Genomic DNA, 26,944 nt, shown 5'->3' with positions numbered 1-26,944 from the left:
GCGGTGTTGCTTTATATGTAGATAAAGTTTTGAAATGTAGTCTGATTGAATGTATGTCAAGCATCATAGATGACGTAATGGAATGTGTTACTATTGAAATCCATGTTGAAAAAGCTAGCAATATAATTATAAGTTGCATCTATAGGACGCCAGGATCATGCCTTGAGACATTCAATGAAAAACTTGCTGCTATGTTTAGCAACCTAAATGATAAAAAAGTGCAAATAATTTGTGGTGATTTTAATATAGATTTGCTAAACCCAAACGGACATCAGAAAACAACAGATTTCATCAATACAATGTATAGTAACTGCCTTTTCCCTGTAATTATAAAACCAAGTAGAATAACAATTGATACAGCTACATTGATAGATAATATATTCACAAATAAAATTGACCATGAAATAGTAGGTGGACTTCTTATAACTGATATAAGCGATCATCTTCCTGTTTTTGCAATTTTTCAAAATTATTTTGGGATTAAAACTAAAAAAAAGAATCAAACATTTGATATGATACGACATAGAACAACAAGAGCCATTGCTGCCCTCCAGGTGGACTTAAAGGAACACAATTGGAATGAGGTTTTTGCATATGAAGATTCAAGTAGTGCATATGATGCATTCCTATCAACTGTAATTTTACTATATGAAAAACATTGTCCTTTAATGAAAATCACTAGAAAGCATCACAGATCAAATAAGCCATGGATCACAAAGGGGATAGAAGATGCATGTAAAATGAAAAATAATCTATATAAGAGATTCATAAAACTGAGGACAAAAGATGCTGAAATAAAGTACAAGTTATATAAAAATAGATTAGTAAATATTATAAGAACAAGCAAGAAAGAATATTACCACACATTATTGGAGCAAAATAGAAGTAACACACAAGAAACATGGAGGATATTAAATAGCATAATCAAAAAGGGCTCAAAAAATAAGAATTATCCAGACTATTTTAAAAAAGATAAAGATATTGTGCTTGATAAAACTAAAGACATTGTAAATGAATTTAATGATTTCTTTGTAAATGTTGGCTTTAATTTAGCAAAAGAAATTCCAGAGTCAAGAAATAATAATGACCTAAATAAACATATTACTCAGAATGTGTCCTCCATGTTTATTGGTGCTGTAACTCATAGAGAAATAATTAACATTGTGAAGACATTTAAAAATAAAAAGTCCACCGACTGTTTTGGTATTGACATGAAATTAGTTAAGAGTATTATAGAATATATAGTGCAACCTTTCGCATACATTTGTAATCTGTCCTTTCGAACTGGTGTGTTTCCCTCACAAATGAAAATAGCAAAAGTTATTCCAATCCATAAAAACGGAGAGAGATGTCAGTTTACCAATTACAGGCCAATATCACTACTCCCACAGTTCTCAAAAATTTTAGAAAAGTTATTTGTTAATAGACTTGATAAATATATAGAGAAGCATAATCTCCTAAGTGATAACCAATATGGCTTTAGAGTGAAAAGGTCCACTTCGATGGCAGTGATGGAACTTGTAGAAGGGATATCTAATGCAATAGATAATAAGGAATATACTGTTGGTGTTTTTATAGACTTACAAAAGGCGTTTGATACAATTGATCATTCTATATTAATGAATAAACTAGAGAGATATGGCATAAGAGGGATTGCATATAAGTGGATGAAAAGTTACCTGGATGACAGATATCAATATGTTGAAATCAATAATGTAAAATCTAATCAGTTGAAGGTAACTTGTGGTGTTCCTCAGGGCTCTGTGCTGGGCCCTAAATTATTCATATTATATATAAATGACATATGTAGTGTTTCCAAACTGTTAAAATGTGTATTGTTCGCTGATGATACCACTCTGTATTGCTCAGGTAAAGACCTAGAACAGCTTCTGACTACAGCGGAAAAGGAGTTAAATATATTAAAAAACTGGTTTGATGTAAATAAGTTATTAAATATAAAGAAAACAAAATTGATTATTTTTGGCACTAGACAAATGAAAAATGTATCTAAAATCAGGGTTAATGGAATTGAAATTGAAATAGTGTATGAAAATAAATTTCTTGGAGTGATAATTGACGATAAGCTGAGCTGGAAGTCTCATATAAATTATCTGACAACAAAAATGTCAAAAACAATTGCTATTCTCTACAAAACAAAGCATGTCCTGAACAAAAAATCATTATACACACTTTATTGTTCTCTGTTGCTTCCATATATGACTTATTGTCTGGAGATATGGGGTAATGCATATAAAACAAATTGATCTTCCTATTTTCAAGTTACAAAAAAGAGCTATAAGAATTATAAATCAATCAAACTATATAGAACCAACTAACATTTTGTTTATTAATCTGAATACCCTAAAATTTTATGATTTAGTCGAATATAAAATGGCACAGATGATGTATAAAGCACAAAATAACTTGCTTTGCCGCAGTATTCAGAAGCTGTTTAAAGTCAGAGAGAGTCAATATGACTTAAGGGGAACAGATGTCTTTAAAAAAAACAAGATAAGGACAAACATAAAGCAAAGATGTGTTTCTGTTAGAGGAGTTAACCTGTGGAATAGTTATGACAGTGATTTAAAAAGGTGTAGTTCATTTTCCTTGTTTAAAAACATGTTTAAAAATAGAGTATTAGAAAAATATATTAATCAAGAATGAAAAGAGCAAAAATAATAATTCTGAAACTCTTGATTCTTTTGCTTTGATGTAGTTATCTAAGGTGGAAAGTTTTTTTGTTTGTTTGTTTGTTTGTTTGTTTGTTTGTTTTTGCTTTGTTTTATTCTTTGCTTCGAGCCCTGTGTACAGGAGCTGCATGCAAAAGATTTTTTGTTAAAAGGGTTGGCGTAATAAGCAAATGCTTCAGCCAATACCTTTTGATTAGCCTTGTCTCATGATTTTTTGCTTTGTGGTAATCTTTATTTTGTATTCTGTATTCACTGAGATATTTAAATGCTAATCAATAAAATCAATCAATCAATCAATCAAAAAAAACCAGTTCTTTTTGCTGGAAATGTTCAAATGTAGCGATGATGGGACGTGAGACCGTGAGACAGTGTAAACAGTAGAATGACATGTTATTAACAGTTTTCAGGATAATCTGGTGCATTTTGGGGATTCCTGAGAAAATCAAGGTGTCTCAGTCTCAGTGCTTTTGTTTGTATGTGGAGGACAGTTTTATTCTCAGTTTACAGATTTGCCCTCTGAGCTATTATTGCTGACACAGATGATCTGAGCTTCCAGTTGCCCTTTGGGAGTTTCTAAAAACATGCAAATAGAAGATTAACTAGTTTAATTTTGGGAAACACTGGATGACACCCTATCTTGTGGAGCCACGACACATATTTCACATTAGAAAAATCACACGGCACACCACCAGACAAAAATGTCACAAAAAGCATATTGATCATTTTTCCCTGCACACCAGGTATAGTGGAATTAGCTCGGTTTGTCCCCAGTATAACTTTTTTGCTTTCTTCTGACCCCTACTCATGCTAGGGCCTTCATCTGGGTCAGAGTTTTCTCCAGGACCAGGTCAGACTGACTACTTTTTCTTTTCAAATATTTATCTACTGCTGTTAAACACTGCGTTCTCTCACTCACAGCATGATTATTATGAAATTCCTTCGTCTTCTTCTGTTTTACTGGCAGTTGGCAACCCATTTAATTAGAGCAGGTAGATGCACTGCCCTCTGGTGGAAGAGAATGTAATTGTTCTGCCCGTGTTAAGTATTTCACTATAAGCAAAGTCATGTCCAAGTGACGAGATGACGTCAGAGAGGTGCGTGCCTGCGTGCACGAGATTGTTATTGTTTTCTCTTGTGAGCATGCGCAATAAAAACGGTTAGTGTGGTTCCCAGGCCAAAAAGGAAGATGGCTATCGTTATTTTCTCTCCGTGAATATTAAGCCACTAAAGAGTGCAAGCTAGCCACTTTGGAGAAGGTTTACACGCAAGACTGCTGTAGTAATGTCTACCGCTACAGGTTATGGGCCCAGTCATACCAGCCAAAGGTGGTTTAAGCTTTTATTCGACGGCGATGAGAAAAACTATGAGCTCTGGGAAACGCGGTTCCTCGCGCACATGGAGTTGCGCGGCCTCGGTGCTGTCCTGCAGCAGGAAGCAGAGGACGACGAGGATGCCCGCGCCGAAGACGAAGCGAAGAACGGGGAAGCATACGCAGAGCTGGTACAGTGCTTGGATGACAAGAGTCTGTCACTGGTCATGAGAGATGCAAGAAATAACGGAAGAAAAGCGCTGGAGATTCTCCGCGAGCACTATGCAGGAAAAGACAAACCACGTGTCGTAAGTTTATACTGTGAACTGTCCTCCCTCCAGATGACTAGTAAAGAAACAGTGACTGACTATATTATCAGAGCAGAGACTATATTCACGTCATTAAGAAGAGCTGATGAAAATATAAGTGATGGACTCCAGATAGCCATGGTAGTAAAAGGGCTACCTGATTCATATAAACCCTTTGTCGTGCACATCACTCAGACAAATGACACGGTAACGTTCAGCGAGTTTAAAACAAAACTGCGGAGTTACGAGAGTACCGAAAGATACGGGAGGAGTGACGTGAGTGTAGAGGAGGACAACGTGATGAAGACCATCGGCGGGACAAGGTCGCGGGGAAGACAGAGAGGAAAGAAAGTGGACATGGCTACTATCGAGTGCTACACCTGTGGTAAAAAGGGACACATGGCCAGGACTTGTCTTGCAGATCCCCAGTTAAAGAGAGAGGAGCAAAACTGGGGCACACCACAACGAGGAAGAGGACGCGGTCGTGGACGAGGACGTGACTACATGAATAAAGCAGAGGAAGAGGCTACATCCTTTTGTTTCTTTAAAATGAGTGACTGTCCTATGCAACAAGAAAAGAAAAGTCTTTTAGTAGACTGCGGTGCCACCACACACATGATTAACGACGCCACAAAGTTCAAGACAGTGGACAAGAACTTCAAACCAGAGAACCACGTGATCGAACTTGCAGATGGAACCAAGGTGAAAGGAATGGCGAAGATGAGGGGCGACGCAGAGATCTACATCCTGGACAGCGAGGGACGGCAGGTGAAAACAAGGCTGAAGCAAGCACTCTTCGTCCCATCGTTTCCTCAGAACATTTTCTCAGTTAAAGCAGCAACAGCCAACGGAGCCGAACTCCATTTCAAGAATGGGGATAACTGGTTATTCCACAAAAATGGAACCAAATTTGAGGTGAAGGTGTACGGTAGGCTGTATTACCTGAACACTGTAGAAAAAGAAAATGTTGATGAGATATATGGTTGTCATGATATTCAGACCTGGCACAGAATACTTGGTCATTGTAACCTAGATGATGTTGCAAAACTTGAAAAGGTGGTTAAAGGCATGACCATAAAAGGAAAACAGGAAGGGTCCAACCAAAACTGTGAAGTTTGCATACAGGGAAAATTCACACAAAACAGAAACAGACAGGCAGATGCTAAAGCTAAAACTATACTGGAGCTAGTACACACAGATTTATGTGGCCCTATAGAGCCAGTAGGCAAAGATGGGTACAAGTATGCGATAACATTTACTGATGATTACAGTGGAATGATTTTTCCGTACTTTATAAAAGCAAAGAGTGGCACAACAAAAGCTACAGAAAAGTTCATTGCAGATGTAGCTCCATATGGAAAGATAAAATGTATAAGATCCGACAATGGTACAGAGTTTACCGGGCAACCGTTCCAAACTTTACTCAGGAGTAATGGGATAAGGCACGAGACTAGTGCACCCTACTCACCACACCAGAACGGAACTGCAGAAAGAGGTTGGAGAACCTTATTTGAGATGTCACGATGCATGCTGTTGGAGAGCAAACTCCCAAAGCATTTATGGACGTATGCTGTGCAAACAGCTGCCCAAATCCGCAACAGATGTTACAGTAGGCGACTGGAACAGACTCCTTACTGTGTATTCACTGGAAAAACACCTGACCTATCAAACATGAAGGTATTCGGTTCTGAGTGCTACGTGTACAAACAGGATAAAAAGAAACTGGACTCTAGATGTGAAAAGGGAATTTTCCTAGGCTATGACAAATATAGCCCAGCCTACAATGTCTACTATCCTGAAGTAGGAAAGATCCAAAAACACAGGCTGATAAAATGTCTTACTAAAAGTAGTGCAGACAGTCAGACACAAACAGATTTTGACGTCAGAAATGTTTCTGAGATCCACAAAAATACACCACCAAACATGGTTGACCAAAATGACGTAGAACCAAAGGCGAGTGTAGAACCAAACCTAGATGAGTTTACAGGGACAGATTCAACAGAAAGTACTCAGGAAGGAGAAGAAGTGAGGTATCCTACAAGACAGAGAAAAGCTCCAGAGTATTTAAAGGATTATCAATGCAAAACTGAGTGTGACAATGATGATGATGAAGGTGTAGACTATTTCTATAAAGTGGCTTATGGGGTGCCAATAACATTCAAAGAAGCCATGGACTCTAAAAAATCAAAAATGTGGAAAAATGCCATGAGAGAGGAAATGAACTCTTTAAAGGAAAATGAGACTTTTATTTTGATGCCACTGCCAGAAGGTAAACAAGCAGTGGGAGGCCGTTGGGTGTATGCAGTAAAGGAAAGCCCAGATGGATCTGAGACTTACAAAGCAAGGTATGTTGCAAAAGGATATGGACAAAAAGAAGGGATTGACTATAAAGAGACTTTTTCACCAACAGCGAGTATGACGTCTGTTCGAGCTTTGATGCAGGTGGCGGTGCAGGAAGACCTCACACTGCACCAAATGGACGTAAAGACTGCTTATCTCCACGCTCCGATGGACTGTGAAGTTTATGTGGAGCAACCAGAAGGTTTTGAGGTAAAATCCAAGACAGGAGAACACTTAGTGTGTAAACTGAACAAGTCACTGTATGGTTTAAAACAGTCGGGACGTAACTGGAACTTGTTACTGCACGAGTACCTTGAAGAGAATGGTTTTGTCCAAAATGATGCTGATCATTGTGTCTACAACAGAGGTTCTGAGAGTGGGAAGGTCATTCTATTAGTGTGGGTAGATGACTTGATCATAGCAGCAAGTGACAACACCTTACTCAGGGATGTGAAAGAGATGTTAAAGAAAAGGTTCAAGATGAAAGACATGGGTCCACTTAAACATTTTCTAGGCATCGATTTTTCACAGGATGAGGGAGAGATTAAAATGACTCAAAAAAGACATATTGAAAAGGTGCTGACAAAATTGGGGATGTCCGATTGTAAACCGAGATTCACGCCAGGCGAGCAAAAGTTAAGTTTTGACAGTGAAGGAGAGATCATTGATCCTACAGGGTACAGAGAGATGGTGGGAAGCTTGATTTACATTATGACATGCACCAGACCCGATCTAAGCTGGATCGTTAGTAAATTATCACAACATCTTGCGGAACCAAAACAACAGCACTGGTCTGCAGCAAAACATCTATTGAGATATTTGAAGGGTACTAGAGACCAAGAGCTTCACTATCACAAAAGTGAGAAAGGTCTAAAGCTTGAAGGGTACAGTGATGCTGACTGGGCGTCAGATAAAGATGACAGGAGGAGCACAACTGGATACTGTTTTAGTCTAACTGAAAATGGTCCAGTTATATCCTGGAAAAGCAGAAAACAGTCAACAGTAGCTCTATCTACGTGTGAGGCAGAGTATATGGCGCTGGCTGCTGCTACTCAAGAAAGTATGTATCTTGTACAACTACTTAGAGGAGTAGATAGTAGAGAGCATGTACCTGTTAAGATATATGAAGACAACCAGGGGGCGATAGCTTTATCAAAGAACCCGGTATGCACACAGAGGAGCAAACACATAGATATAAAGTTTCACTTTGTTCGATCTGCGCACACTGAGGGAAAGATATCTATTGAGTACTGCCCTACTGAAAATATGATAGCTGATGTTCTTACTAAGTCAGTGACAAAGGTCAAGTTCGAGAGTTTCAAGGAGTATCTATTTGGAAAATAAAATGGATCAGCACAGAGAATCCTAAAAAATGAACAAAGGAGCGATGCAAAAGTTTTTTTTTTGGTATGGCCAGTATTGAAAAATATATCTGTATATTTTTTTTGTTTGTTCTATTTTCTATTACAGAGAACAACGAACATGTCTTTGAGTGGGAGTGTTAAGTATTTCACTATAAGCAAAGTCATGTCCAAGTGACGAGATGACGTCAGAGAGGTGCGTGCCTGCGTGCACGAGATTGTTATTGTTTTCTCTTGTGAGCATGCGCAATAAAAACGGTTAGTGTGGTTCCCAGGCCAAAAAGGAAGATGGCTATCGTTATTTTCTCTCCGTGAATATTAAGCCACTAAAGAGTGCAAGCTAGCCACTTTGGAGAAGGTTTACACGCAAGACTGCTGTAGTAATGTCTACCGCTACAGCCCGTTACTCATGCTGATTGCTTGGAGTACTAATCAGGTGGAACTAGATAATCTTACACGGCACACCTGATCATTTATCACAGCACACCTGTGTGCTGCATCACAGTGCTCTGATCTAACAGCCCTGTGCTGCAATTTGGAATCTCTGGCACTGAGAATCTCACATTCTCACAGTGTATTGTGTGATCTCAGCCTAAGACCAATCAAATAACTGTTTTCAAGTTATAAGGCTTTGTTGTCAATTTGCAATCAATAAATCATGAAGTTAACCTTGAAGAGCTTGGTGGATGTAAGCCAGATTTAATGAATTGTTAACATTACCCAATCTACTACCGCTCTAAACATTTTGAGCTATCATGTTTGTAGACAGAATGCCATGCACGCACGAACACACACAAACACTTCCAAATACAGTAGGGGTGGTACCCACAGCTGATGAACTGATCAAACTTAGCAACAGCTGACAAACAAACTACGACTACTGCTACTGTGAGATGGTAAACCAAATCAATAAGTTGGACACTAACTGGAAGGTTGGTTGTAAAAACATAACCTCCTTGGCAGAGGTGAAAAGTCCAAGCCCTCATGTTGCAAACTGAGACATGAGCGCTGGTAAAAATCTTCACTTTCTATCATATTTGTATTTGGTTTCTTTTGAATGGGGATTTTCCTTTTTGCAACAAGTTGTTTGTCTGTCATGGTTCCTGTGTCTGCCCGGCCAGCCCTGCAAGACTACATGTGTTTTTGTTTTGTTCTCCTCCCTCCTGCTCCTGCATCACTCGGCCGGGGCGGAGCTCACCTCAGGCTCCTGCCTTTGGCGTACTCACCTGTTGCTAATCACTCACCTGTTGCTCATCACTGCTTCTGGACACTAATAAAGGAAGCAGCTCAGAGCCTCTCGTCGCTGGAATATTGAATTACCATGTTATAGATTCGTGTCTGATATCGTGTACCTTAGTGATTGCTTCCCTTCCTGTGTTCAGATCCCTGGACCCTTCCTGTTCCCCACTGTTTGGAAGACTGAGCGTGAGCTGAGAGCGAGAGGAGCGGCTGAGACCCCGCGAGTGTGGAACACCTGTCCCTTTCCCCGTCGACCCGTGGAGCCCTTCCCAAAATCCCTCACTTTGTAAATAGCACTTGGTGTTCAATAAAGTTAAGAACTGTGAACGTGACCCGCTGCTGCTAGCCCTGACAATGTCTATACTGTGTGAAAACATGCAGACCTATGCGAGCTTGTGTCTGCGTGTGCATATCATATGGATACACACATTTGGTATATGTATGCCAAGTGTTGATCATGACCTGGTTCTTGTCCTTCAGTGATGCGTTTGCAGCTGCAGTTCAGCTCTTTGCTCATGTACTCAGCTCCTTTTTCCTCTTCCTCACTGGCCCCTTTGCCTATCCACAGAAATCCCTGCCCATCAGGGGTCCTCAGAAAGAAGGCATCATTAGAGTTTAGGCTGGCGGCACTGGCATCAACCTAAAACAGACAAGAAGTTCAGCATCTTTGCATAAACAGATCATTACTTTACTAACGACAATCAGGAAATGGCTTACCTCAGCAATCCTGGTGATGGTGCCCAGGTTCCGTCTGACTTGGAAGAGTCGCGTAGGAGGTGGAGGAGGATGATTGCCCAGGCGGGATGTGCCGCTCTTATACACAATGAGGGGTTTAGATTTAAAAAGACTGAGCAGATGTGGGGGTTCTTTACCCTGAGGCACTCTGACCTGAAACCATATGAAGCAAACTGGTTTTTAACATACCAGTTAAAGAAAGTTCAAGACAATTATTTTTCACAGGACAATTTAAAGTGTTTCTGGTCGACTCGCCCGTTTTCTGTCTGTGTGTGTGTCCATGTGTAGGTCTGCTTATATGCTTCAGGGGCAGAGCTTGCCTGGCTTCCTGCTCCTTTGGTATCACATCTGTGATCCATTGCTGATTATGGACTCCAGTTGGATTCCAGTTGGGCTCATTATGATTTCTTAATCCAGAGGGTTTAATATGACCCACCCAACTCTTCTGGGAAGGCTTTCAACAAGCTTTCCACAAGTGTGCATAAAAGAAGTGCCATATAGAAGGGCCATTATGTTAGCGCCTGTCTGTATAGGGTTGGGGTCAGGTACATAGTGTACACTCTTAGCATGTTTCAATGAATCACTGCACCAACTTCCTATTTTCTAGCAAAATATAAAGAAATGAGGAGTGGCTCAAGATTTTGCACAGTACTGTGCACTTAGAACAATTAACAAAGCATTCAGTACAAGTGCTTCTCATATGTATTTGACACTGGTGTTGTACCTGAACTGCATTCCCTCCCAGTGAGCGATCCAGCTCTACAGTCAGGAATGCTGAGGCAGTTAGCTCATCCACAGAGCAGCTGGCTCCCTGCCTGCAGGAGACAGTAATAGTAATCAATATTCAGTTTGTCAAGTTACAGTAAATCTAGAAAGTGAACCAATCTATATTCTTAAAATAAAAATGCATCAAATAACTTTGTCACCAGCTCATTGTTATGGATTTCCAGTGGGAAACTTTTTACTTTGGTTCACTCGGTCCATTCTCCCACTTTGATTCAGTAAAATGTGAAAAAAGTGAAAATAATCAGAAAAAACTACCAAACAAATAGACAAACACATGCAGTTCATATAGCTGTGATTCACTGTGATTCACTGTATTAGGAGTCTTAGCTGTCCATAGGGTGTTCTGTGATGGGAGCTTCCTCAGCTCTATGAGAAAAACTTTCAATTACTCTCATTTTGTAATAAAGATTCTGTATTATGGATGATGCATTATCATCCACGCTTAGGACTAGTCATTTGAATTTAAAATTTGAGCCCTGTTTAATCCAGAATTGAATTCAAAATCCTGCTCCTCACATACAAGGTCTTAAATAATTGTCATGGTTAGCAGGGCAAACCGTGTGGAATTATTAAAGGACCCAAGATGCAGGCACTACTGATGTGAAGGAGGATGTGAGGGAGCTTTATTTATGGTGAGTGAACATACAACAAAGGCGAGGGTGGCGAAAGCAGAACTGAGAAAACCTAAACTGGGAAAACAAGCAAAAACCAAACATGAAACGGAGAAGCAGGGAGACGCAGAAAGACACCGGGAGACCATACAGGATGACGGAGGGAGATTTGCAGCTGGGAGAGATTAGGGCTAACGAGACAGGAGGCAAGTAAAACTGAACACGCTGACATCAGACACGAACCTTCAAAGTAAAACAGGAAACTCAAAACACACACGAAGACAGAGAGTCTGTCTTTGTGCTTTACACAGAGACCTCACTACACTAGAGGGGATACACAGGTAGGGTTGACACAGAACAGAGGGAGCACAGAATTAACACTGGAAACCAAATGACAAAGCCTAAAAACTAGAGCTCAGGAAGTACTACAAAACTAGGGAGCCAGAAATACTAGGACAGAAACCAAAACACAAACAGTCATAATTCATAATAAAATCAAAGGTAAAAGTACAAAAACCAAAAACACTGGGTCACCGACCCAGGACCGTGACAATAATCAGGCCCCATCTTATCTTAATGACCTTGTAGTACCATATCACCCTATTAGAGCACTTCGCTCTCGCACTGCAGGCTTACTTGTTGTTCCTAGAGTATTTAAAAGTAGAATGGGAGGCAGAGCCTTCAGTTTTCAGGCCCCTCTTCTGTGGAACCAGCTTCCAGTTTGGATTCAGGAGACAGACACTATCTCTACTTTTAAGATTAGGCTTCAAACTTTCCTTTTTGACAAACCATTTCTGGTGACCCTGAATCCTCCCTTAGTTATGCTGCAATAGGCCTACGCTGCTGCGGGTTTCCCATCATGCACTGGGTGTTTCTTCTTCTCTGACCTCTTATCGTTCACTGTTTGTGTTTATACACTACTTTGCATTTGATCAGTAGTTATTATTAATCTCTGTCTCTCTTCCACAGCACGTCTTTATCCTGTCTTCCTTCTCTCACCAACCAATCACAGCAGATGGCCCCGCCCCTCCCTGAGCCTGGTTCTGCCAGAGGTTTCTTCCTGTTAAAAGGGAGTTTTTCCTTCCCACTGTCGCCAAAGTGCTTGCTCATAGGGGGTCATATGATGGTTGGGTTTCTCTCTGTATGTATTATTGTAGGGTCTACCTTTCAGTATAAAGCACCTTGAGGTGACTGTTGTTGGGTTTTGGCGCTGTATAAATAAAATTGAATTGAATTAAATTGAATACCAGATTTTTGTAATTTTTTAAAAGTCTACTAACAATATTTACATAGATACCACTCTCCTTTTTAAGAAAAACAACAAAAAACCTGCATTCTGTTTAAAAAGACAGAAATCACATAGAGAATCTCATATTTCAAAATTTTACTTAGTATCAGACAAAGGTTTCTCAGAAGAACATTCTCCAAGCTACTGGAACCGCCGACATGGCTCCAATAGCTTGAAGAATGTTCTTCTGATATGCAAAATAAAATGAACAATTTTTTCCCAAACAAACATACTCCACTTCTTTGACCTTCTGGATGAGGTTTCCTCACTTAACACTGAACGCCTGTCCTATTGCAATATGCCAGTGTTGAGTTCTTTTTCCCATGTTGCCTTCCTGTATCACCCTGTATGAATCCGTTATTCATTATATTTTGATCCATCAGCCTATGATCTGTTTTACAAATCATTCTTGTAGTATTCTTCTTGTAGGCATAACTCAGGATGTCAATTAGTATGTTAACCTACCTTAATTCTCCCGTTTCATTTGTTTTTTGATACAGTAATCCCTTACTTGTAATTACCTTGTTAATTCCCTTTGTAATTCTGCAAACCTTCTAAAAGGTCCCCTATTAGTCAGTGTACAAACTGTTGTGATACCCTTGTCTCACAATTTTTCATGCTCAATCATCCAAGTATGGAAATCCCAAAAAGTTGATTCTGTTCACCTGGACGTAGCTTTTTCAGTGGGAGAAACGTTTTGTCACTCATCCAGGTGACTTCTATAGTCTCAGCTGACTGCAGATTACAGATGCAAGTTTCAGTCATTATGCAAATGTACCGTTTATACGGTTGGGGGAACCTGCAGTCACCGAAGACCAAAGAAGACACTTGAATGAGTGACTGAACGCTACGTCCAGATGAACAGATTCAACTTTAGGGGGCAGTCAGATTGGTATTTTAATGTCTCCCTCCAAAATATGCTCCCCCAAATTTTATTCCATTGATTGATTTCATTATCACTTTCCTGAAAATGTTTTATTCCCTTGGTCTACTAATGATGTTGGAATTGTGATAGTTTCAATTTTGGATTCTTTGTCCTTTCATCTTGCTTGGTAATGAGAATAGCATACAGAGACTGTTCTCATTCCCGACGCGTAACATACCGCCATGTCCCGAGGTGCTCCATAGGAATGCGAAAGGTAACCTTCCACGTCCCTGTGATACACATTGTGGATGGAATCCAATAGGATGATGCTCCCTAACCTTAACCACCTTAATCGTGTCAGATAGTGTTTTCCAAACACAATAAATGTACATGTGTAGATTCAGTACAAAAGGTTCTCATGTTTCCTCCTGTTTCCGAAAGTAGAGCATAATATCAAGTCCGTTAAACTTGATCTGGTCAGTTAGTGGACGGGGCTGTTCAGTTTCAGCTGCTTCAGTGTTAAATACAGAGATAACAATGAGACTCCACCCCCCCTCATATTTTCTGCAGGCAGGGAAATAGCATGGTGTCAAAAGGGCCAATGGTCATTTGGAGTGTGCCCTAAAAGTCAACTAGTCCTGGGGGTACACCACTTTTTACCAGCATCAGCAGTGACAGGACATTTGGTGGTGAGAATTAGAGTATGTGTACTGGATGCAAACTAGCTCAGTTTCTGAACTCATACCAGGTGTAGATTATCTGCCCCTTCCTGTAAGTGTACAGGATGATGTAGCAGTCTCCACCGTAGAACTGACCATAGTTCTTAGGATCAACAGGGACCCTACCACTGCTCTCCACCCTCCAGATCTATAAAATGAGAAAAATAAGAATAGTTATTTCTCTAGTAATACCATAATAATTTTCAACAAAAACTGATTTGCTGTTGCAATAGGTCAACTGATCTTCCCTCAAAGCAGTGTTCCTCGTATCATGTGCCAACATGAATCATGATAAAAGGTCACCTACAGCCAAATAGCTCCAGAATCAAATCAAATTAATTTGACTTTTAAAAAGTACTGTACAATAGAATAATCAGATACAATTTAAAAAGAAAGTAAAATTAAGGATAAGAAAATAATAAGAATAAAATAATGACAGACTTGACTGGCCTTAAAAGCCAAGGAGTAAAAATGGGTCTTTAGACGAGTTATAAAGTATCCAGTGTTGGAGAGGTCCTGATATGTAAAGGCAGTTTAGTCCACAGTTTCGGAGCAGTCACAGCAAAAGTCCGATCTCCTCTGTGTTTTAATCTAGACCTAGGGACAACTAGAAGCATTTGGTCCGCAGACCTCAAAGATCTCACTGGAGTGTACCAATTTAGAAGGTAAGACAAGTGCTGAGAAGCCATCTCAATGATAAGAGTAAGACCCATGCTATCAATACATACGGATTACTAGTCATCAGATACTCAGGTGGAATAATAAACTGGCCACACAAGGACATCAATGCCACCAATGTCAAGACATGAAAGCTCCTTATAGTACATGGAGGTCTCCACCTAAAGTTCAATACACTGAGGCTCAAAGAGCAACATAAAGCAGCTTCAGAGCCACAATCTAGGATGAAGCACACCTATCGCCCCTTGTACTTCTGTTTTGTTTTGTTTTTGCTCCTTCTTTCTGATGATTGCCACATCTACCACAACTGCTGTCTTCTTCTCCTTGTTAACTAGTTGGGTGCCCAGCAGCTGCTTGTCAATTTTCAGTGTAATTTCATTTTATTTACAATGCTGCTCAAAAGTTTTAGAAAACCCCAATTTTTCCTGTTATTTATTGCAATTCATGTCGTTCAAGTCCAATGAATAGTTGGAAATGGTACAAAGGTAAGTGGTGAACTGCCAGAGGTTAAAACAAAAGGTAAGGTTACCCAAACCTGAAAAAAAAGTACATTTCAGGATTACATTAAAAGGTCTTTTTCAGGGAACACAACATGGGCTAACAGTTCAAAGCTGTTCTGCAGCAATGGAGGTTGATCAAGCTTTGAAAGCTGGTGCTGCTAATTCCTACAGATGTTCCAACTTTTCTGGATTACTTCCAACCCGCTCTGTCTGCATGAAAGCAGTGTTGGAGCACACTGTGGTATCATACCCTCGTGAGTATCAGTCGAACAGTATTGTACTGCAGAAAGTAGTGTGTTGCTACAAAAATAGTGAGAAAAAGGCAATTAACATTGGAAGAGAGACAGACCATCACTTATAAATGTCGGCCTGTCCTACAGAGAAACTGCAAAGAAAGTCAAGGTGTCAGTGAGCACAGTTTCCTTCACCATCAAAAGGCTCAGAAACTGGAGCAAACTGCAGGTTTGACAGGATGAGTTGCAGCAAGAAAGCCATCCCTAAGATGTCAGAATAAGACAAAGAGGCTTGTCTGGGCCATGAAACACCGCGACTGGGCTATTGAAGACTGGAAGAAGGTATTATGGACTGATGAATCAAAATTTGAAATCTTCGATTCATCACGCAGGATCTTTGTACGCCGTCGAGTAGATGAAAGGATGGGTCCACAGTGTGTGGCATCAACTGTCAAACATGGAGGAGGAAGTGTGATGGTCTAGGGCTGTTTGCTGGATTGGTGACTTGACCAGAGTGAGAGGCAGCCTGAACAAAAACAGCTACCACAGCATCCATGCAGTACCCTCTGGTATGCACCTAGTTGGTCAGACGTTCATCCTACAGCAAGATAATGACCCCAAACATAAGTCCAAGCTGTGCCAGAACTACCTCAGGAACAAAGAACAAGATGGTGAGCTTGAAAACATGGAGTGTGCAGCACAGTCTCCAGACTTAAACCCCATCGAGCTGGTTTGCGATGAACTGGACAGAAGAGTGAAAGCAAAGCAGCTACAAGGTCCACATTTATGGGAACTTCTGCTACAGATATGGGAGAAGATTTGATTTCTGTTGTAGCCAGAATGCCACGGCTGTGTTCAGCTGTTATATCTGCAAAGATGGCTACTCTGATGAGTCAAAGGTTAGAATATATTTTGGTCTATAAACTGATTCCATGATTTATTTGATTCCAATTGCTTATTTGTACTATGCTTTCATTTCAGAGTGCAATGAGACATTAAACTGCATCATTTTCAATAAAAATCTGGAAAAATGGGGGTGTTCTAAAACTTTCGACCGGTAGTGTAAGTCGTCTCACCATTTGAACGCTGTCTTATCCCCAATGTCGTCAGTAGTCTTTAAGCACAAATGAATCAGGATTCTGATGCATGCTGAGGTACTTGATTTCATACACCTGTGGCCATGAAAGCTATTGGAACAGCTGAATTCAATGGTTTAGATGGACGAGTGAATATTTTTAGTAGTAAAGTGTGTATTTATCTAGTGCCTTGAGGCAATTGTTGTTTGGTGCTATATGAATAAAATTGAATTGAACTGAATTTTTTTTCACAGGTCCACAACACAGAAATGAAGGATTTATTTTTTTTATTCTTTTATTTTTGGGGGGAAATTGTTACTGTGTCTCCACAGTATTCCTGGTAAAACATGAAAAAACGGTTTGATTAACCACATTACCCCAAAGATTGTGAACTCTAAAGAGAAAATGATAAAGGTAACAAGTGAAACACCAGCATAGTTTCACATGGACACTACTTTTAGAGTTCTAAGGAGCTTGGAAAGAAAGAGACAGGACTTCTTTCAGTTTCTTGAAGATGTTTCAAATCTCCTCCGACAAGCTTCTTCAGTTCTAAAAACAAATGGTGGAGAGTCTCAGGTATTTAAACCCTAGTGGGAGTTGTGCCTTAAGAGGGTCGTTGACCCACTATTGATCATGTGCATCATCACATGAGCCAAGGTGTGGAAAGGGTGTGGGTCATTATCAGCAGAGGTTTCGGGTGAAATCACTGTGAGACCTTGCCTCACCCTATCGGGATCAAATCACACAAGATGTGAGTGGGCGTTAAGGCACCTGGGAAGGGATCTGAAAACTGGATTGAAGGTCATAGCCACTTCGACAGGACAAGAGTCACCTGTACATCTGCATTTAAAGGTAAGGATCACTCTTTCTTTCTTTTCTTCAAGAAACTTTAAAAAGTCCAGTCGCTTTTCTTTCCAAGCTCTTTAGATTACCATGACCTCGATGACTGAGAACCTACACAGACATACTTGTACAGTTCATTCACCTGTGTTTCTCCACTCCCATCATCCACCATGTTATATTGAGCTGCCATGTGGTGGGACTCATGAAGTTTTGAGGCATCAAACTCAACTTGCTGAATCTTGGCAACCTTCTCAGTGGTGAACACCTTCCCAAAACCCTCACTCTGATCTCTCTCCTTCCAATCCAGGAAGAACTGCTTGAACATGGGAGTCTCTCCTCCTTCTGGAAGCACCTGAATCTGCAGGACCATCAGGAGGAACATCACTGGAACTATTTCCATTTCCAATACAGGACAGTTTTCCAACAGTCCTGTACTTTTACTTACAGGGAGCTTACAAAGAATAATATGAAAATATATCCAGTTTCCATGAAGTGAAACTGAAAGTAAACCTGTGTGTTTGCTGGGTAGCCCATCTGCTTGATGAAGTTCTCAGCTGTTTTCATGGCCTCTTTTCTTTCATTGGGATTAGCATTATGTCCTGCAGGAAAAAAAATAGATGAAATCAATGCTGATATGAAACTGGGTAGCTTGTTGCACTTATAACAAGCCATTCAAAGCAGGTCCCAAAATCACTTAGCTAACACTGTTTGAGCACCTTTCCATACAAATATAATTTTGTTTTTGCCGTGATCCAGGATGAAGCATTCATCTGATAGTAGGTCATTCTGCAGGAAGGGGTTTTCATCCTTCACAACAGTCACTGTCATGGATCCTGATGCATCAGACACCTGGTAATAACAATAATAATAAAAAGTTACATGATGGTTCTTGATTTCATTTAAGAATGTGTGCAAATGTTAGATAGAAAACATTTAAGCACAGAAAAAGTTCTTATATGAATGTGTTTAAATGTGTGAATGATGCAGAGGTGGAGTACAAATACTGTGTTACTGTACTTAAGTAGAATTTTCTGGTATCTGTACTTTACTTGAGTAGTTACTTTTCTGACGACTTTTTACTTTTACTCCCTACATCTTTAAGCAAATCTCTGTACTTTCTACTTTGTACATTTTCAAAACAGGCTCGTTATTTTTGGTTTAAGGGATTTGAGGGGAGTTATTATTTCATGTCATTGCGGGCCATCATTAAGGCAGTCGTGTTTGCATATTAACCACCAGGGAATGTTGTACAAAAAAAAGGAAGTGAAAGATGCAAAACTGTGTGTCAAAGTCAGGCGATGAAGTGGGCCGTCTTGTTGTTTTGTTTGGGGGGTTTTTGCACACCAGAACGACTGCAGGTGTCCATAAGTTGCGGTTGGGACACTTCAGCATCTAGCTAGATTTAGAGACAAGCAAGCATAAAGGGAGTAATACTTTTTTAAGTGGGAGGTAATTTCAAATATAATGTTTCTATCAGCTCAACAAACACAAACTGTTTGTGTGCAGTTTGCCTCACAGGGTGTTGCAGCTAAAGGTCCAGCTGCTGTATCTGCTGTGTAGCTGTGTATCATCAGCAACAGCTAGCAGGATTCAGAGTTATTGAATTTTAACTTTATAGTTATAAAGAAGCTAAAGGTCCAGCTGCTGTATTTCACAGGGGTAGAAAAGAAGTAGAACTAACTTCACTCAGAGATGGAGAAAGATAGGAAAGACAGGAGGTGTGCTTGTAGCACCATGTTATGTACATGTTATAGTTTTGTTTTTTATTTTTAATACATTTAAAGGATTTCAAAGAAATATTTTTTCCTTTGTCATTTTGGGGTATTGACTGTTGAATTTTGGTGAAAAACAATTTAATGAGGGTGTAACATGAAAAAATGTGGAACAAGAAAAGCACTGTGAATACTTTCTGCTCTGTAAGAGGAGATAAAGGGAAAGGCTGACTAATGTCATAAAGTCTCAATCCTTCTGCTAAGTAGGCAAGAGCCTGGCCATGTAAAGCTTTATACGAATACAATTTTTAAAGAGGATTCTTAGATCAAGAAAACAAGACTGGATGAGCGAAGACATGTGAAAATCAAAATTTAGATGATAATCAGAGATGATTCCTGTGTTCTTAATAGATTATCTATTGCTGGAGAGGAGGCTGATTAGATGAATGACCTCCCTAGAGAAGTTCTCAGGACTAAACATAAGAACAGTTTTAAAAGCAATTAGGCATTCAGGTGATGTTGTTGAGGCTGTTAGACTAGACAGAAAAGTACAGCTGTGTATCATCAGCAATCAGCAAATGTCTTTGAAGTTACTAAGTAAATGACCCAGTAACATACATAAATAAAAGAACTGGTACAACGACTGAGCTGCGTGTTTGTCCTGATCAGTCCTTTTCACAGCTAGCAGGATTCAAAGTTATAACAGTGTTTGGAGAAACGTTCTAACTATTAGACAACAAAGATCTTTGTTGATTTTTTTTCAGTGTTTGTTGATGTTAATACTGTACCATATATAGTTTAGCCATCTTTCTGTTAGACATGTCTGCCTCTGTATCATCATCATCACCTCCCTCTGACAGTGGTGGCTTGTCTCCAAGAACCTGTCCATGTGATAACACCAGAAAAAAGCAAAAAAAAAAAGAAGAAGAAGTGAAACAATTAATGCTTCCAGTAAATCCAAAAATAAACAATTCAACCAAAGCATAAATATAACAAACTATAAACAAACATAAAAGAAATAAAAATGAGTTGAAAACATGAATTGAATGCACATGTGAAAAAACTAGTGAATGTTTTCCACTATTGTATTTATATGTAGATTTATCAACTTATGTTTTCTGAAGCAACACACAAAAAATGAATAAAACACAAATATCTGTCAGCATTAGGTATTTAGTCTATCTCAGGCCTGTAGTCATTTAGCCCTGTGATGGTGGACTTCTTTGGTGGAGTGTTTGAAGCAGGAGGGAGCACAGTTCCAGAGATCTGTTAATAATCCAGGTGAAGATTGGGGGCCAGTTGGTTGCACAGATTTTCAGGCTCAAGGGGGACATGTCGTCAGGTCCTGGAGCCTTTCTGGTCTTCTGTCTCTGCAAGTGTAGGCCCACGTCCTCCTCACAGATCTTTAGTGCAGGTGGGGTGGGGGGTGGGGTGGGGGGGTGGGGGTGAGACCGCAGGTAGTCTTTTTGTGTAGGTGTGAGTTGAGGGTGAGCAGATGGGATTTTTTGAGTGGTTGTCTTTAAAATCTGCAGTAGAAGGTGTTAAGGTCATGAGCAACCAGGGCCAGGGGAGGGACTCTTGTATTTGGTGATATGCTGCAGGCCTCTCCAAACGGATTCTGGGTCACTGGCTGAGAAGCTGTTCGTTTTCTTTAGCTTTCTTTAGCTCCTCTTAGCTACCCTGATCTCCTTGCTCAGCTTGTTGGGAAACAGCCCAATGAGGTCCATGCACTCAAATGGTCATGAAAATAAAGAAAAACCATTAAATGAGAAGTTGCCTTCCCTTTGTGCTCCATCTCATCCCAAACCATCTCCACTGGGTTTAGGTCAGGTGACTGTGGAGGCCAGACCATCTGGTGCAGCACTCCATCTTGCCTTCAGTTTGGAATAAACCCCCAACAGTGTCACCAGCAAAGCCCCACACACCATCACACCTCCCCATCGCTCACCTTTTCTGTGTCGCACAAACACACGGCAGGTGGAACCAAAGATCTCAGATTTTGGACTCATCATCAGGTATCCTCAGCAGCAGAGAGTCTTGGTCTTCCTTTCCTTCCTTCCTTTCCTCATGTGAGCCAGTTTCATTGTAGCACTTGATGGCTTTTGTCCCTGCACTTGGTCAAATAGCCCTCACACAGCCTGGAGGTTGCTTTTTCCGGACTGACTGACCTTCAGTTCTTAAAGTAATGATGGGCTGTTGTTTCTCTTTACTTAGCTGATTGGTTCTTGCCATAATATGATTTCTAACAGTTGTCAAACAGAGCTGTCAGCTGTGAACCAACCCGACTTCTGCACAACAAAACTGATGGTCCCAACTCCATTAAGAAGGCAAGAAACTCCACAAATGAACCCTGACAGGCACAGCTGTGAGATGAAACCATTTCAGGTGATGACATCATGAAGGCCAAGAGTTTGCAGCACTGTCAACAAAGTAGTCTTCAGTATGTAACTACAATGTACAAAGCAGTTAAAACAATAATTAAAAAAACAAACGAAAAAACTTTGAATGACAAGGTGTGTCCAAACTTTGGACTGGTAGTGTATATGTTTAGAACAGGAAACCCAAATGCAAAATAACTTAACACCCATAAAATAGGACTTACATCTGTTAACTTTGATGGTTCACTTCCTTCTTCTACGACTATCACTTCTGCACGAGCATTCCTCTCGTTGTCACGGATACCCCTGGCCACTTGTGTTGCCTTCAGTCGCTCATACTTGTTACACTTGGATCCACACCACTGGTAGATCTTCTGCTGACACAACAACAGTTAGACAAGGCAATATAAACTTGGCTTTGGGCCCTATTTAATTTACACCAGGGGTCTCGAACTCCAGGCCTCGAGGGCCGGTGTCCTGCAGGTTTTAGATGTGTCCTTGGTCCAACACAGCTGATTCAAATGGCTAAATGACCTTCTCAGCATTTCTTGAAGTTCTCCAGAGGCCTGGTAATGAACTAATCATTTGATTTAGGTGTGTTGACCCAGGGTGAGATCTAAAACCTGCAGGACACTGGCCCTCGAGGCCTGGAGTTCGAGACCCCTGATTTACACTCTTCCTGCAGATATACATAGAGTCTATATATACTATATTGCCGAAAAATATTTGCTTGTCTGCCTTCACACACATATGAACTTGAGTAACATCCCATTCTTTATCTTTAGAGTTTAATATAGCTCCACAGGTTTTAAGAATGTTTTTATATTTTTGACCTTTCATCCAGAAGCACATTTGTGAGGTCAAATACTGATGTTGGACGAGAAAGGCTTGGCTCACAGTCTCCCCTCTAATTTATTAGAGGGGAGACTACACCATAAGCCTTCCTGCACCAAACGTTGCATTTGGCAAAATGCAGTCAGTTCCATGTTCCTGGCAATGCCAAACCCAGACTTGCCAGTGAGATTACCAGATTGAGAAATGGGATTCATCAATCCAGAGAACATATCTTCCCTGCTCTAGAGTCCAGTGGCAGCATGCTTGGTAGCATGCTTTACATCACTGCATCCAAAGCTTTGCATTGGACTTTGTGATGTAACGCTTGAAAGTGGCTGACCCAGCTCTATGATTTTAGGTGGCCTTCCACTTTGTGGCTGAGTACACCACTAATAGCTAACTTGGGAATATCTAGTAGTGAAGAAATTTCATGACGGGACTTGTTGCATAAGTGGCATCCTGTACCATAATACAATGTCCCGAGTTCCTGAAATTGACCCTTTTTTACAATTTTTAAAAAAGTAGAGAGGGTGCCTTTGTCCCAAATCCAGATTTGGGTGCTCGTTCTACAGAAGTGGGACCTGGAAGCTGAAGGCTCTGGTTCCCATTCTGTTTTTAGATACACTAGGAATTACAAGTAAACCAGCAGTGTTAGAACAAAGTGCTCTGATGGGGTGATAGTACTATTAGGTACAATGAGTGATAATGAAATACTTCTGGCAGTATAGTGTATAACAGTTTGTCCTTACATCTCCAAGGTCAATGATGAAGCAGTCTCCACTGTTGAAGCTGGACCAACTGAAGGGGACTTGGGTGGCTCTGACAACACGCCGACCCTTGACATGTAGAAGTCTCTGTGCTGTAAGGTCATTGGTGACCACATGGTTGAAACCTGAGGCCACACCTCCTGTCTGTGGACAGAGAACATATTATGCTGTCAACCTTCTTCCTCTTCTGTTTACACTACACTGTCACTTCTCTTTCTTACTCTCTCTTACTCTTTCTTTCCAGTCACTGTTCCCAAATATAATGTAGCAGGGTTTGCAGAGTACAATGTTATGGTATAAAGTCAACGTAAAAAAATATCTGACTAGTTAATAAAGGACGAAAAAAATCAAGTGGTCTGTAAAGTCATATTTTTGAGCCTACAGTAACAATAAACTTTAAATTGCAAAAGCCAGCTAGTGACAATTTCTAAATGGTATGCATGGTATAAGTTGTATACTACTTTGGTTACCTAAGGCAAGGTGTAAGTGGGGGTTGAAGTGTCCTTTGTTCTTTAAATGCACTCAAAGCACAAATGACACTCTTTTGAGGATGCCACATCTTGGACTAAGAAAACAGATGGTTTAAAAAGGAAAAAGCCATTTTCCCCTTTCGAAGTCCAAAGTCAAAAAACCTTCACTATACAGAGGTAGTGGCTGACAACACTATCAGCCACCACCCACACAGTCTTGAGAGCCAGGGGCTTCAATGCCCACTCACACATGCCCTTAGGTGACTTCTTTTTTTTTTTTTTTTTTAAACCTGTCCCGTTTGGTTCTTTTGCCATCAGAATTATTGTCTAAAGGCGAAGAAAGATGCCCAACGGATTTACTTTACCAAATGGACCATCCCAGCCTTGCCGTAATGGTCCATTTGATTTACCTTTTATTGTTTATTTAATTTTATTTTTTTATTTTTATTTTTACTTGCTAGATACGGGACAGGGGAAAAGAAAAGGGAGAAAGAAAGAGGGGGAAAAAAAAAAACAGCGGAGAAGAGGGACGGGGAAAAAGGGCAAAAAACAAAAACCAACAAAATAAGCAGACAAAAAATACATATATCGATCACCTGGATCACCTGTTGAGAAAGAAAAAAGAAAACAAGCAGAAGAAAACGAGAGTAATAGAATAAACAACATCACAATGATATATGGGAATATAACACTAAATACTTAATATTAAACATTATTGTGCAGCACGTAAGATCGACAGCGCACAGTGTGCTTTGAGGTAGGAGCCAAAAAGGGTGTAGCTTGTGTGTGTGATCACCTGTGTGTACACCTGTGAGCATGAGCACGCTTGTATTTAAAAGGTTCCTTAATGTAATGATCTGCTAGAGGGTGTGGGGGGCCACAGTCCCATCCTCCAGGGCATGAAGCAGGTATGGAGGAGATCAAAACTCCAGACATCCAGAGGCCCCCAGAACACAAGAGACCAAGGAAGACCAACAGAGGGGCAGCCGCGCCACTGTCCCAGAAAGAGCTGAGGAGAGTCCCAGATGAGGGATCACTCAGCAGCCGCGGAGCAGAAGGCAGGGGGGGTTGCAGTGACGTGCCCGTGAGCTCCGCCGGCAGCCAGCTGTGCCTGAGTGACCGAGCCCCAGGCCGAGAGGCCGAGGGCACCCCACCCCCGAAGTGGCCCGAGCGAGCCCCAGGTTCCAGGCCCCGATAAGCAGCCACCAAGGAGTGAGCCGGTGTGTACCCTGACGCCCACCCCCGGACACAAAGAACCACCAACGCACCGATGTCTGAGGGCGTCTGCCACCGGCAGGGGAAGTGGTGGGGGGAGATAGGCCTCCAAACCTTGGAGGGCCTGAGATGTCCCCAGAGAGGTGGCGTCTGATACCCAACCTGACATATAGACACAGACATACAGGCACACTCAAATACAAACATCCATTCCCACCCTCATGCTCTCATAGGCAATTACTCCACACTCAACCAACGTGGAGACAGACATAAAGAGACGCTGTACACACAATCACACTCCCCAAGCGTACTCTAAGAACCGGGTCTAGGTACCCTTGCCCCTGGAGGGGGAAACTGCACCCAGACCCAGGTGGTGTTACCCTTTTCCCTGCAGTGGGGAGAAGCAGACTGCCCCGACTCCGCAGCAGCAGGGAGGCCCCACACACCAGACCCCAGTCGGACGGCCAACTCCTCCTCCTAGCCCCCCCGCTCCAGCAGGCCGCAGAGCGGGGGGGTGTGAGAAGACTCCAAACCTCCCTGTACCCGCTCATATGTAGTGTTGATGTATGTGTGTTCTAAGGTGCAATTAAAACCCAGGAGGGCATGAAGCTACCTGCCAGAGAGCAGCAGGTAAGCGCATAGCCCCTCCTGATAGCCCTCAATGTCTAATGTGTATTTAAAATTGAGAGGTGGGCAACGACGCCAGGGGTGAGGTTGTACACCCTGATGGTAATTTGGAGTCCGTGTTGTGAGCCCACCCCTAAGATCCTATATGTATGTGTTATGAGAGTGTGAGTAATGTGAATGTCTAAGTTGTGAGATAAAATTGAGGCAGAGGCAGCCAGAAGGGGACAGAGGGGGGGGATGCCTCCTCTGCACCCTGGTGACACACCCCTACCCCAAGGCCCTGCATGTGTGGGTGACTGTGGTGGAGCGGGAAGAGGGAGGCAGCTGGAGATGGGGAGGGAAGAAAGGGAGGGGCAAGTGACCCCTCCCTGGGGCCAGCTCCCCCACTGACCCCAGTAGGCACCCCCATACTCTGCAACCCGCCAGGGAAAGGGGGCCCAGGCCCATCCGGAGCAGGGCCCAGTGCAGCAGCGCCGCCCGGCCCCACAGAGCCCGGGACAGCCCACCCGACCCCACTACAGAGAAAACTGCACCCACCCCATCATCCACTCATCTTCCAGACTACACAAGACAATAGACACCCAGGCTGAGATCTTCCTCCACCTCTCCTATATCTCCCCCTCCTGCAGAGAGAATTCCTGAGGAGAGGAAAGCTCCTGCAAGATGTGACAACCTCCCCCACCAGTTGAAGAGTCCCCCAGGTGGCTCGATGCACTGGCGGCGCCCTGCGCCAGGGCTGGGCCCCCATATACCCACCCGCCCACAACCCCAGCAACACACCAACCAGGACCCGAGCCCCCGAGGCCCGGCCAGGGTCCCAGCCCAGAGACGGAGCGCCCCCAGAACCTCACGCCCGTCCCGGACCCACCCAGGGGCAGCCAGGCTACCAGGTCAGTAACCCACGTCCGTCAGCACAGACCCTCCCCTAGCCCCGCTGCACGCAGCCACGAGGAAACCGTCACCTAAGAGCCAACAGAGCCCTTAATTGGCCATGACCGCTACCCCGGGTTGAGCCCCCCAAGGAAGATGCTCCTGGGGAACCCCCCGACGCCCTAAGCCTGTCCCTACCCCCACACCAATCACAACAGTGAAGGTGGGACCAAACTATGACCCCCCACCCCCACTAGGTGATGGAGCTGATCAAAGGAGCCCAGAGCAATTGATCTGATGTGGTGGCAGAGGCTGTATCAAGACTAATGTAATCTAATAGATAATTTCTATACTGGTTAGAATTAAGATTATTTTTATTTTTCCAGTTCATGAGGACTGTTTTCTTGGGTATGCATAGGGCAGTGAAAACCATATGGGCTATATTCTTTTCTGAAGTGACATTATCTAAGCTGCCCAACAAACACACTAA

The 26,944-nt window shown here is 41.8% G+C and overlaps 1 protein-coding gene across 1 annotated transcript in view; it reads right to left on the bottom strand.

Moving 5' to 3' along the window:
- Positions 1-26,944, bottom strand: part of scin (scinderin) — a 49,267-nt gene that overhangs the window by 11,365 nt on the left and 10,958 nt on the right. Inside the window, exons 3-12 of the mRNA XM_065471429.1 lie at positions 23,255-23,416; positions 21,896-22,045; positions 20,082-20,174; positions 18,298-18,430; positions 18,092-18,180; positions 17,724-17,939; positions 14,278-14,399; positions 10,707-10,797; positions 9,965-10,135; positions 9,710-9,887 (exon numbers count right to left, since the gene is read on the bottom strand). Of these exons, the coding sequence (XP_065327501.1) occupies positions 9,710-9,887; positions 9,965-10,135; positions 10,707-10,797; positions 14,278-14,399; positions 17,724-17,939; positions 18,092-18,180; positions 18,298-18,430; positions 20,082-20,174; positions 21,896-22,045; positions 23,255-23,416 (1,405 nt within the window). The remainder of the gene's footprint in view (positions 1-9,709; positions 9,888-9,964; positions 10,136-10,706; positions 10,798-14,277; positions 14,400-17,723; positions 17,940-18,091; positions 18,181-18,297; positions 18,431-20,081; positions 20,175-21,895; positions 22,046-23,254; positions 23,417-26,944) is intronic.

Source organism: Pelmatolapia mariae, linkage group LG22, assembly GCF_036321145.2.
Source record: "Pelmatolapia mariae isolate MD_Pm_ZW linkage group LG22, Pm_UMD_F_2, whole genome shotgun sequence".
NCBI lineage: Eukaryota > Metazoa > Chordata > Actinopteri > Cichliformes > Cichlidae > Pelmatolapia > Pelmatolapia mariae.
This window is presented reverse-complemented; position numbering and strand designations above follow the sequence as displayed.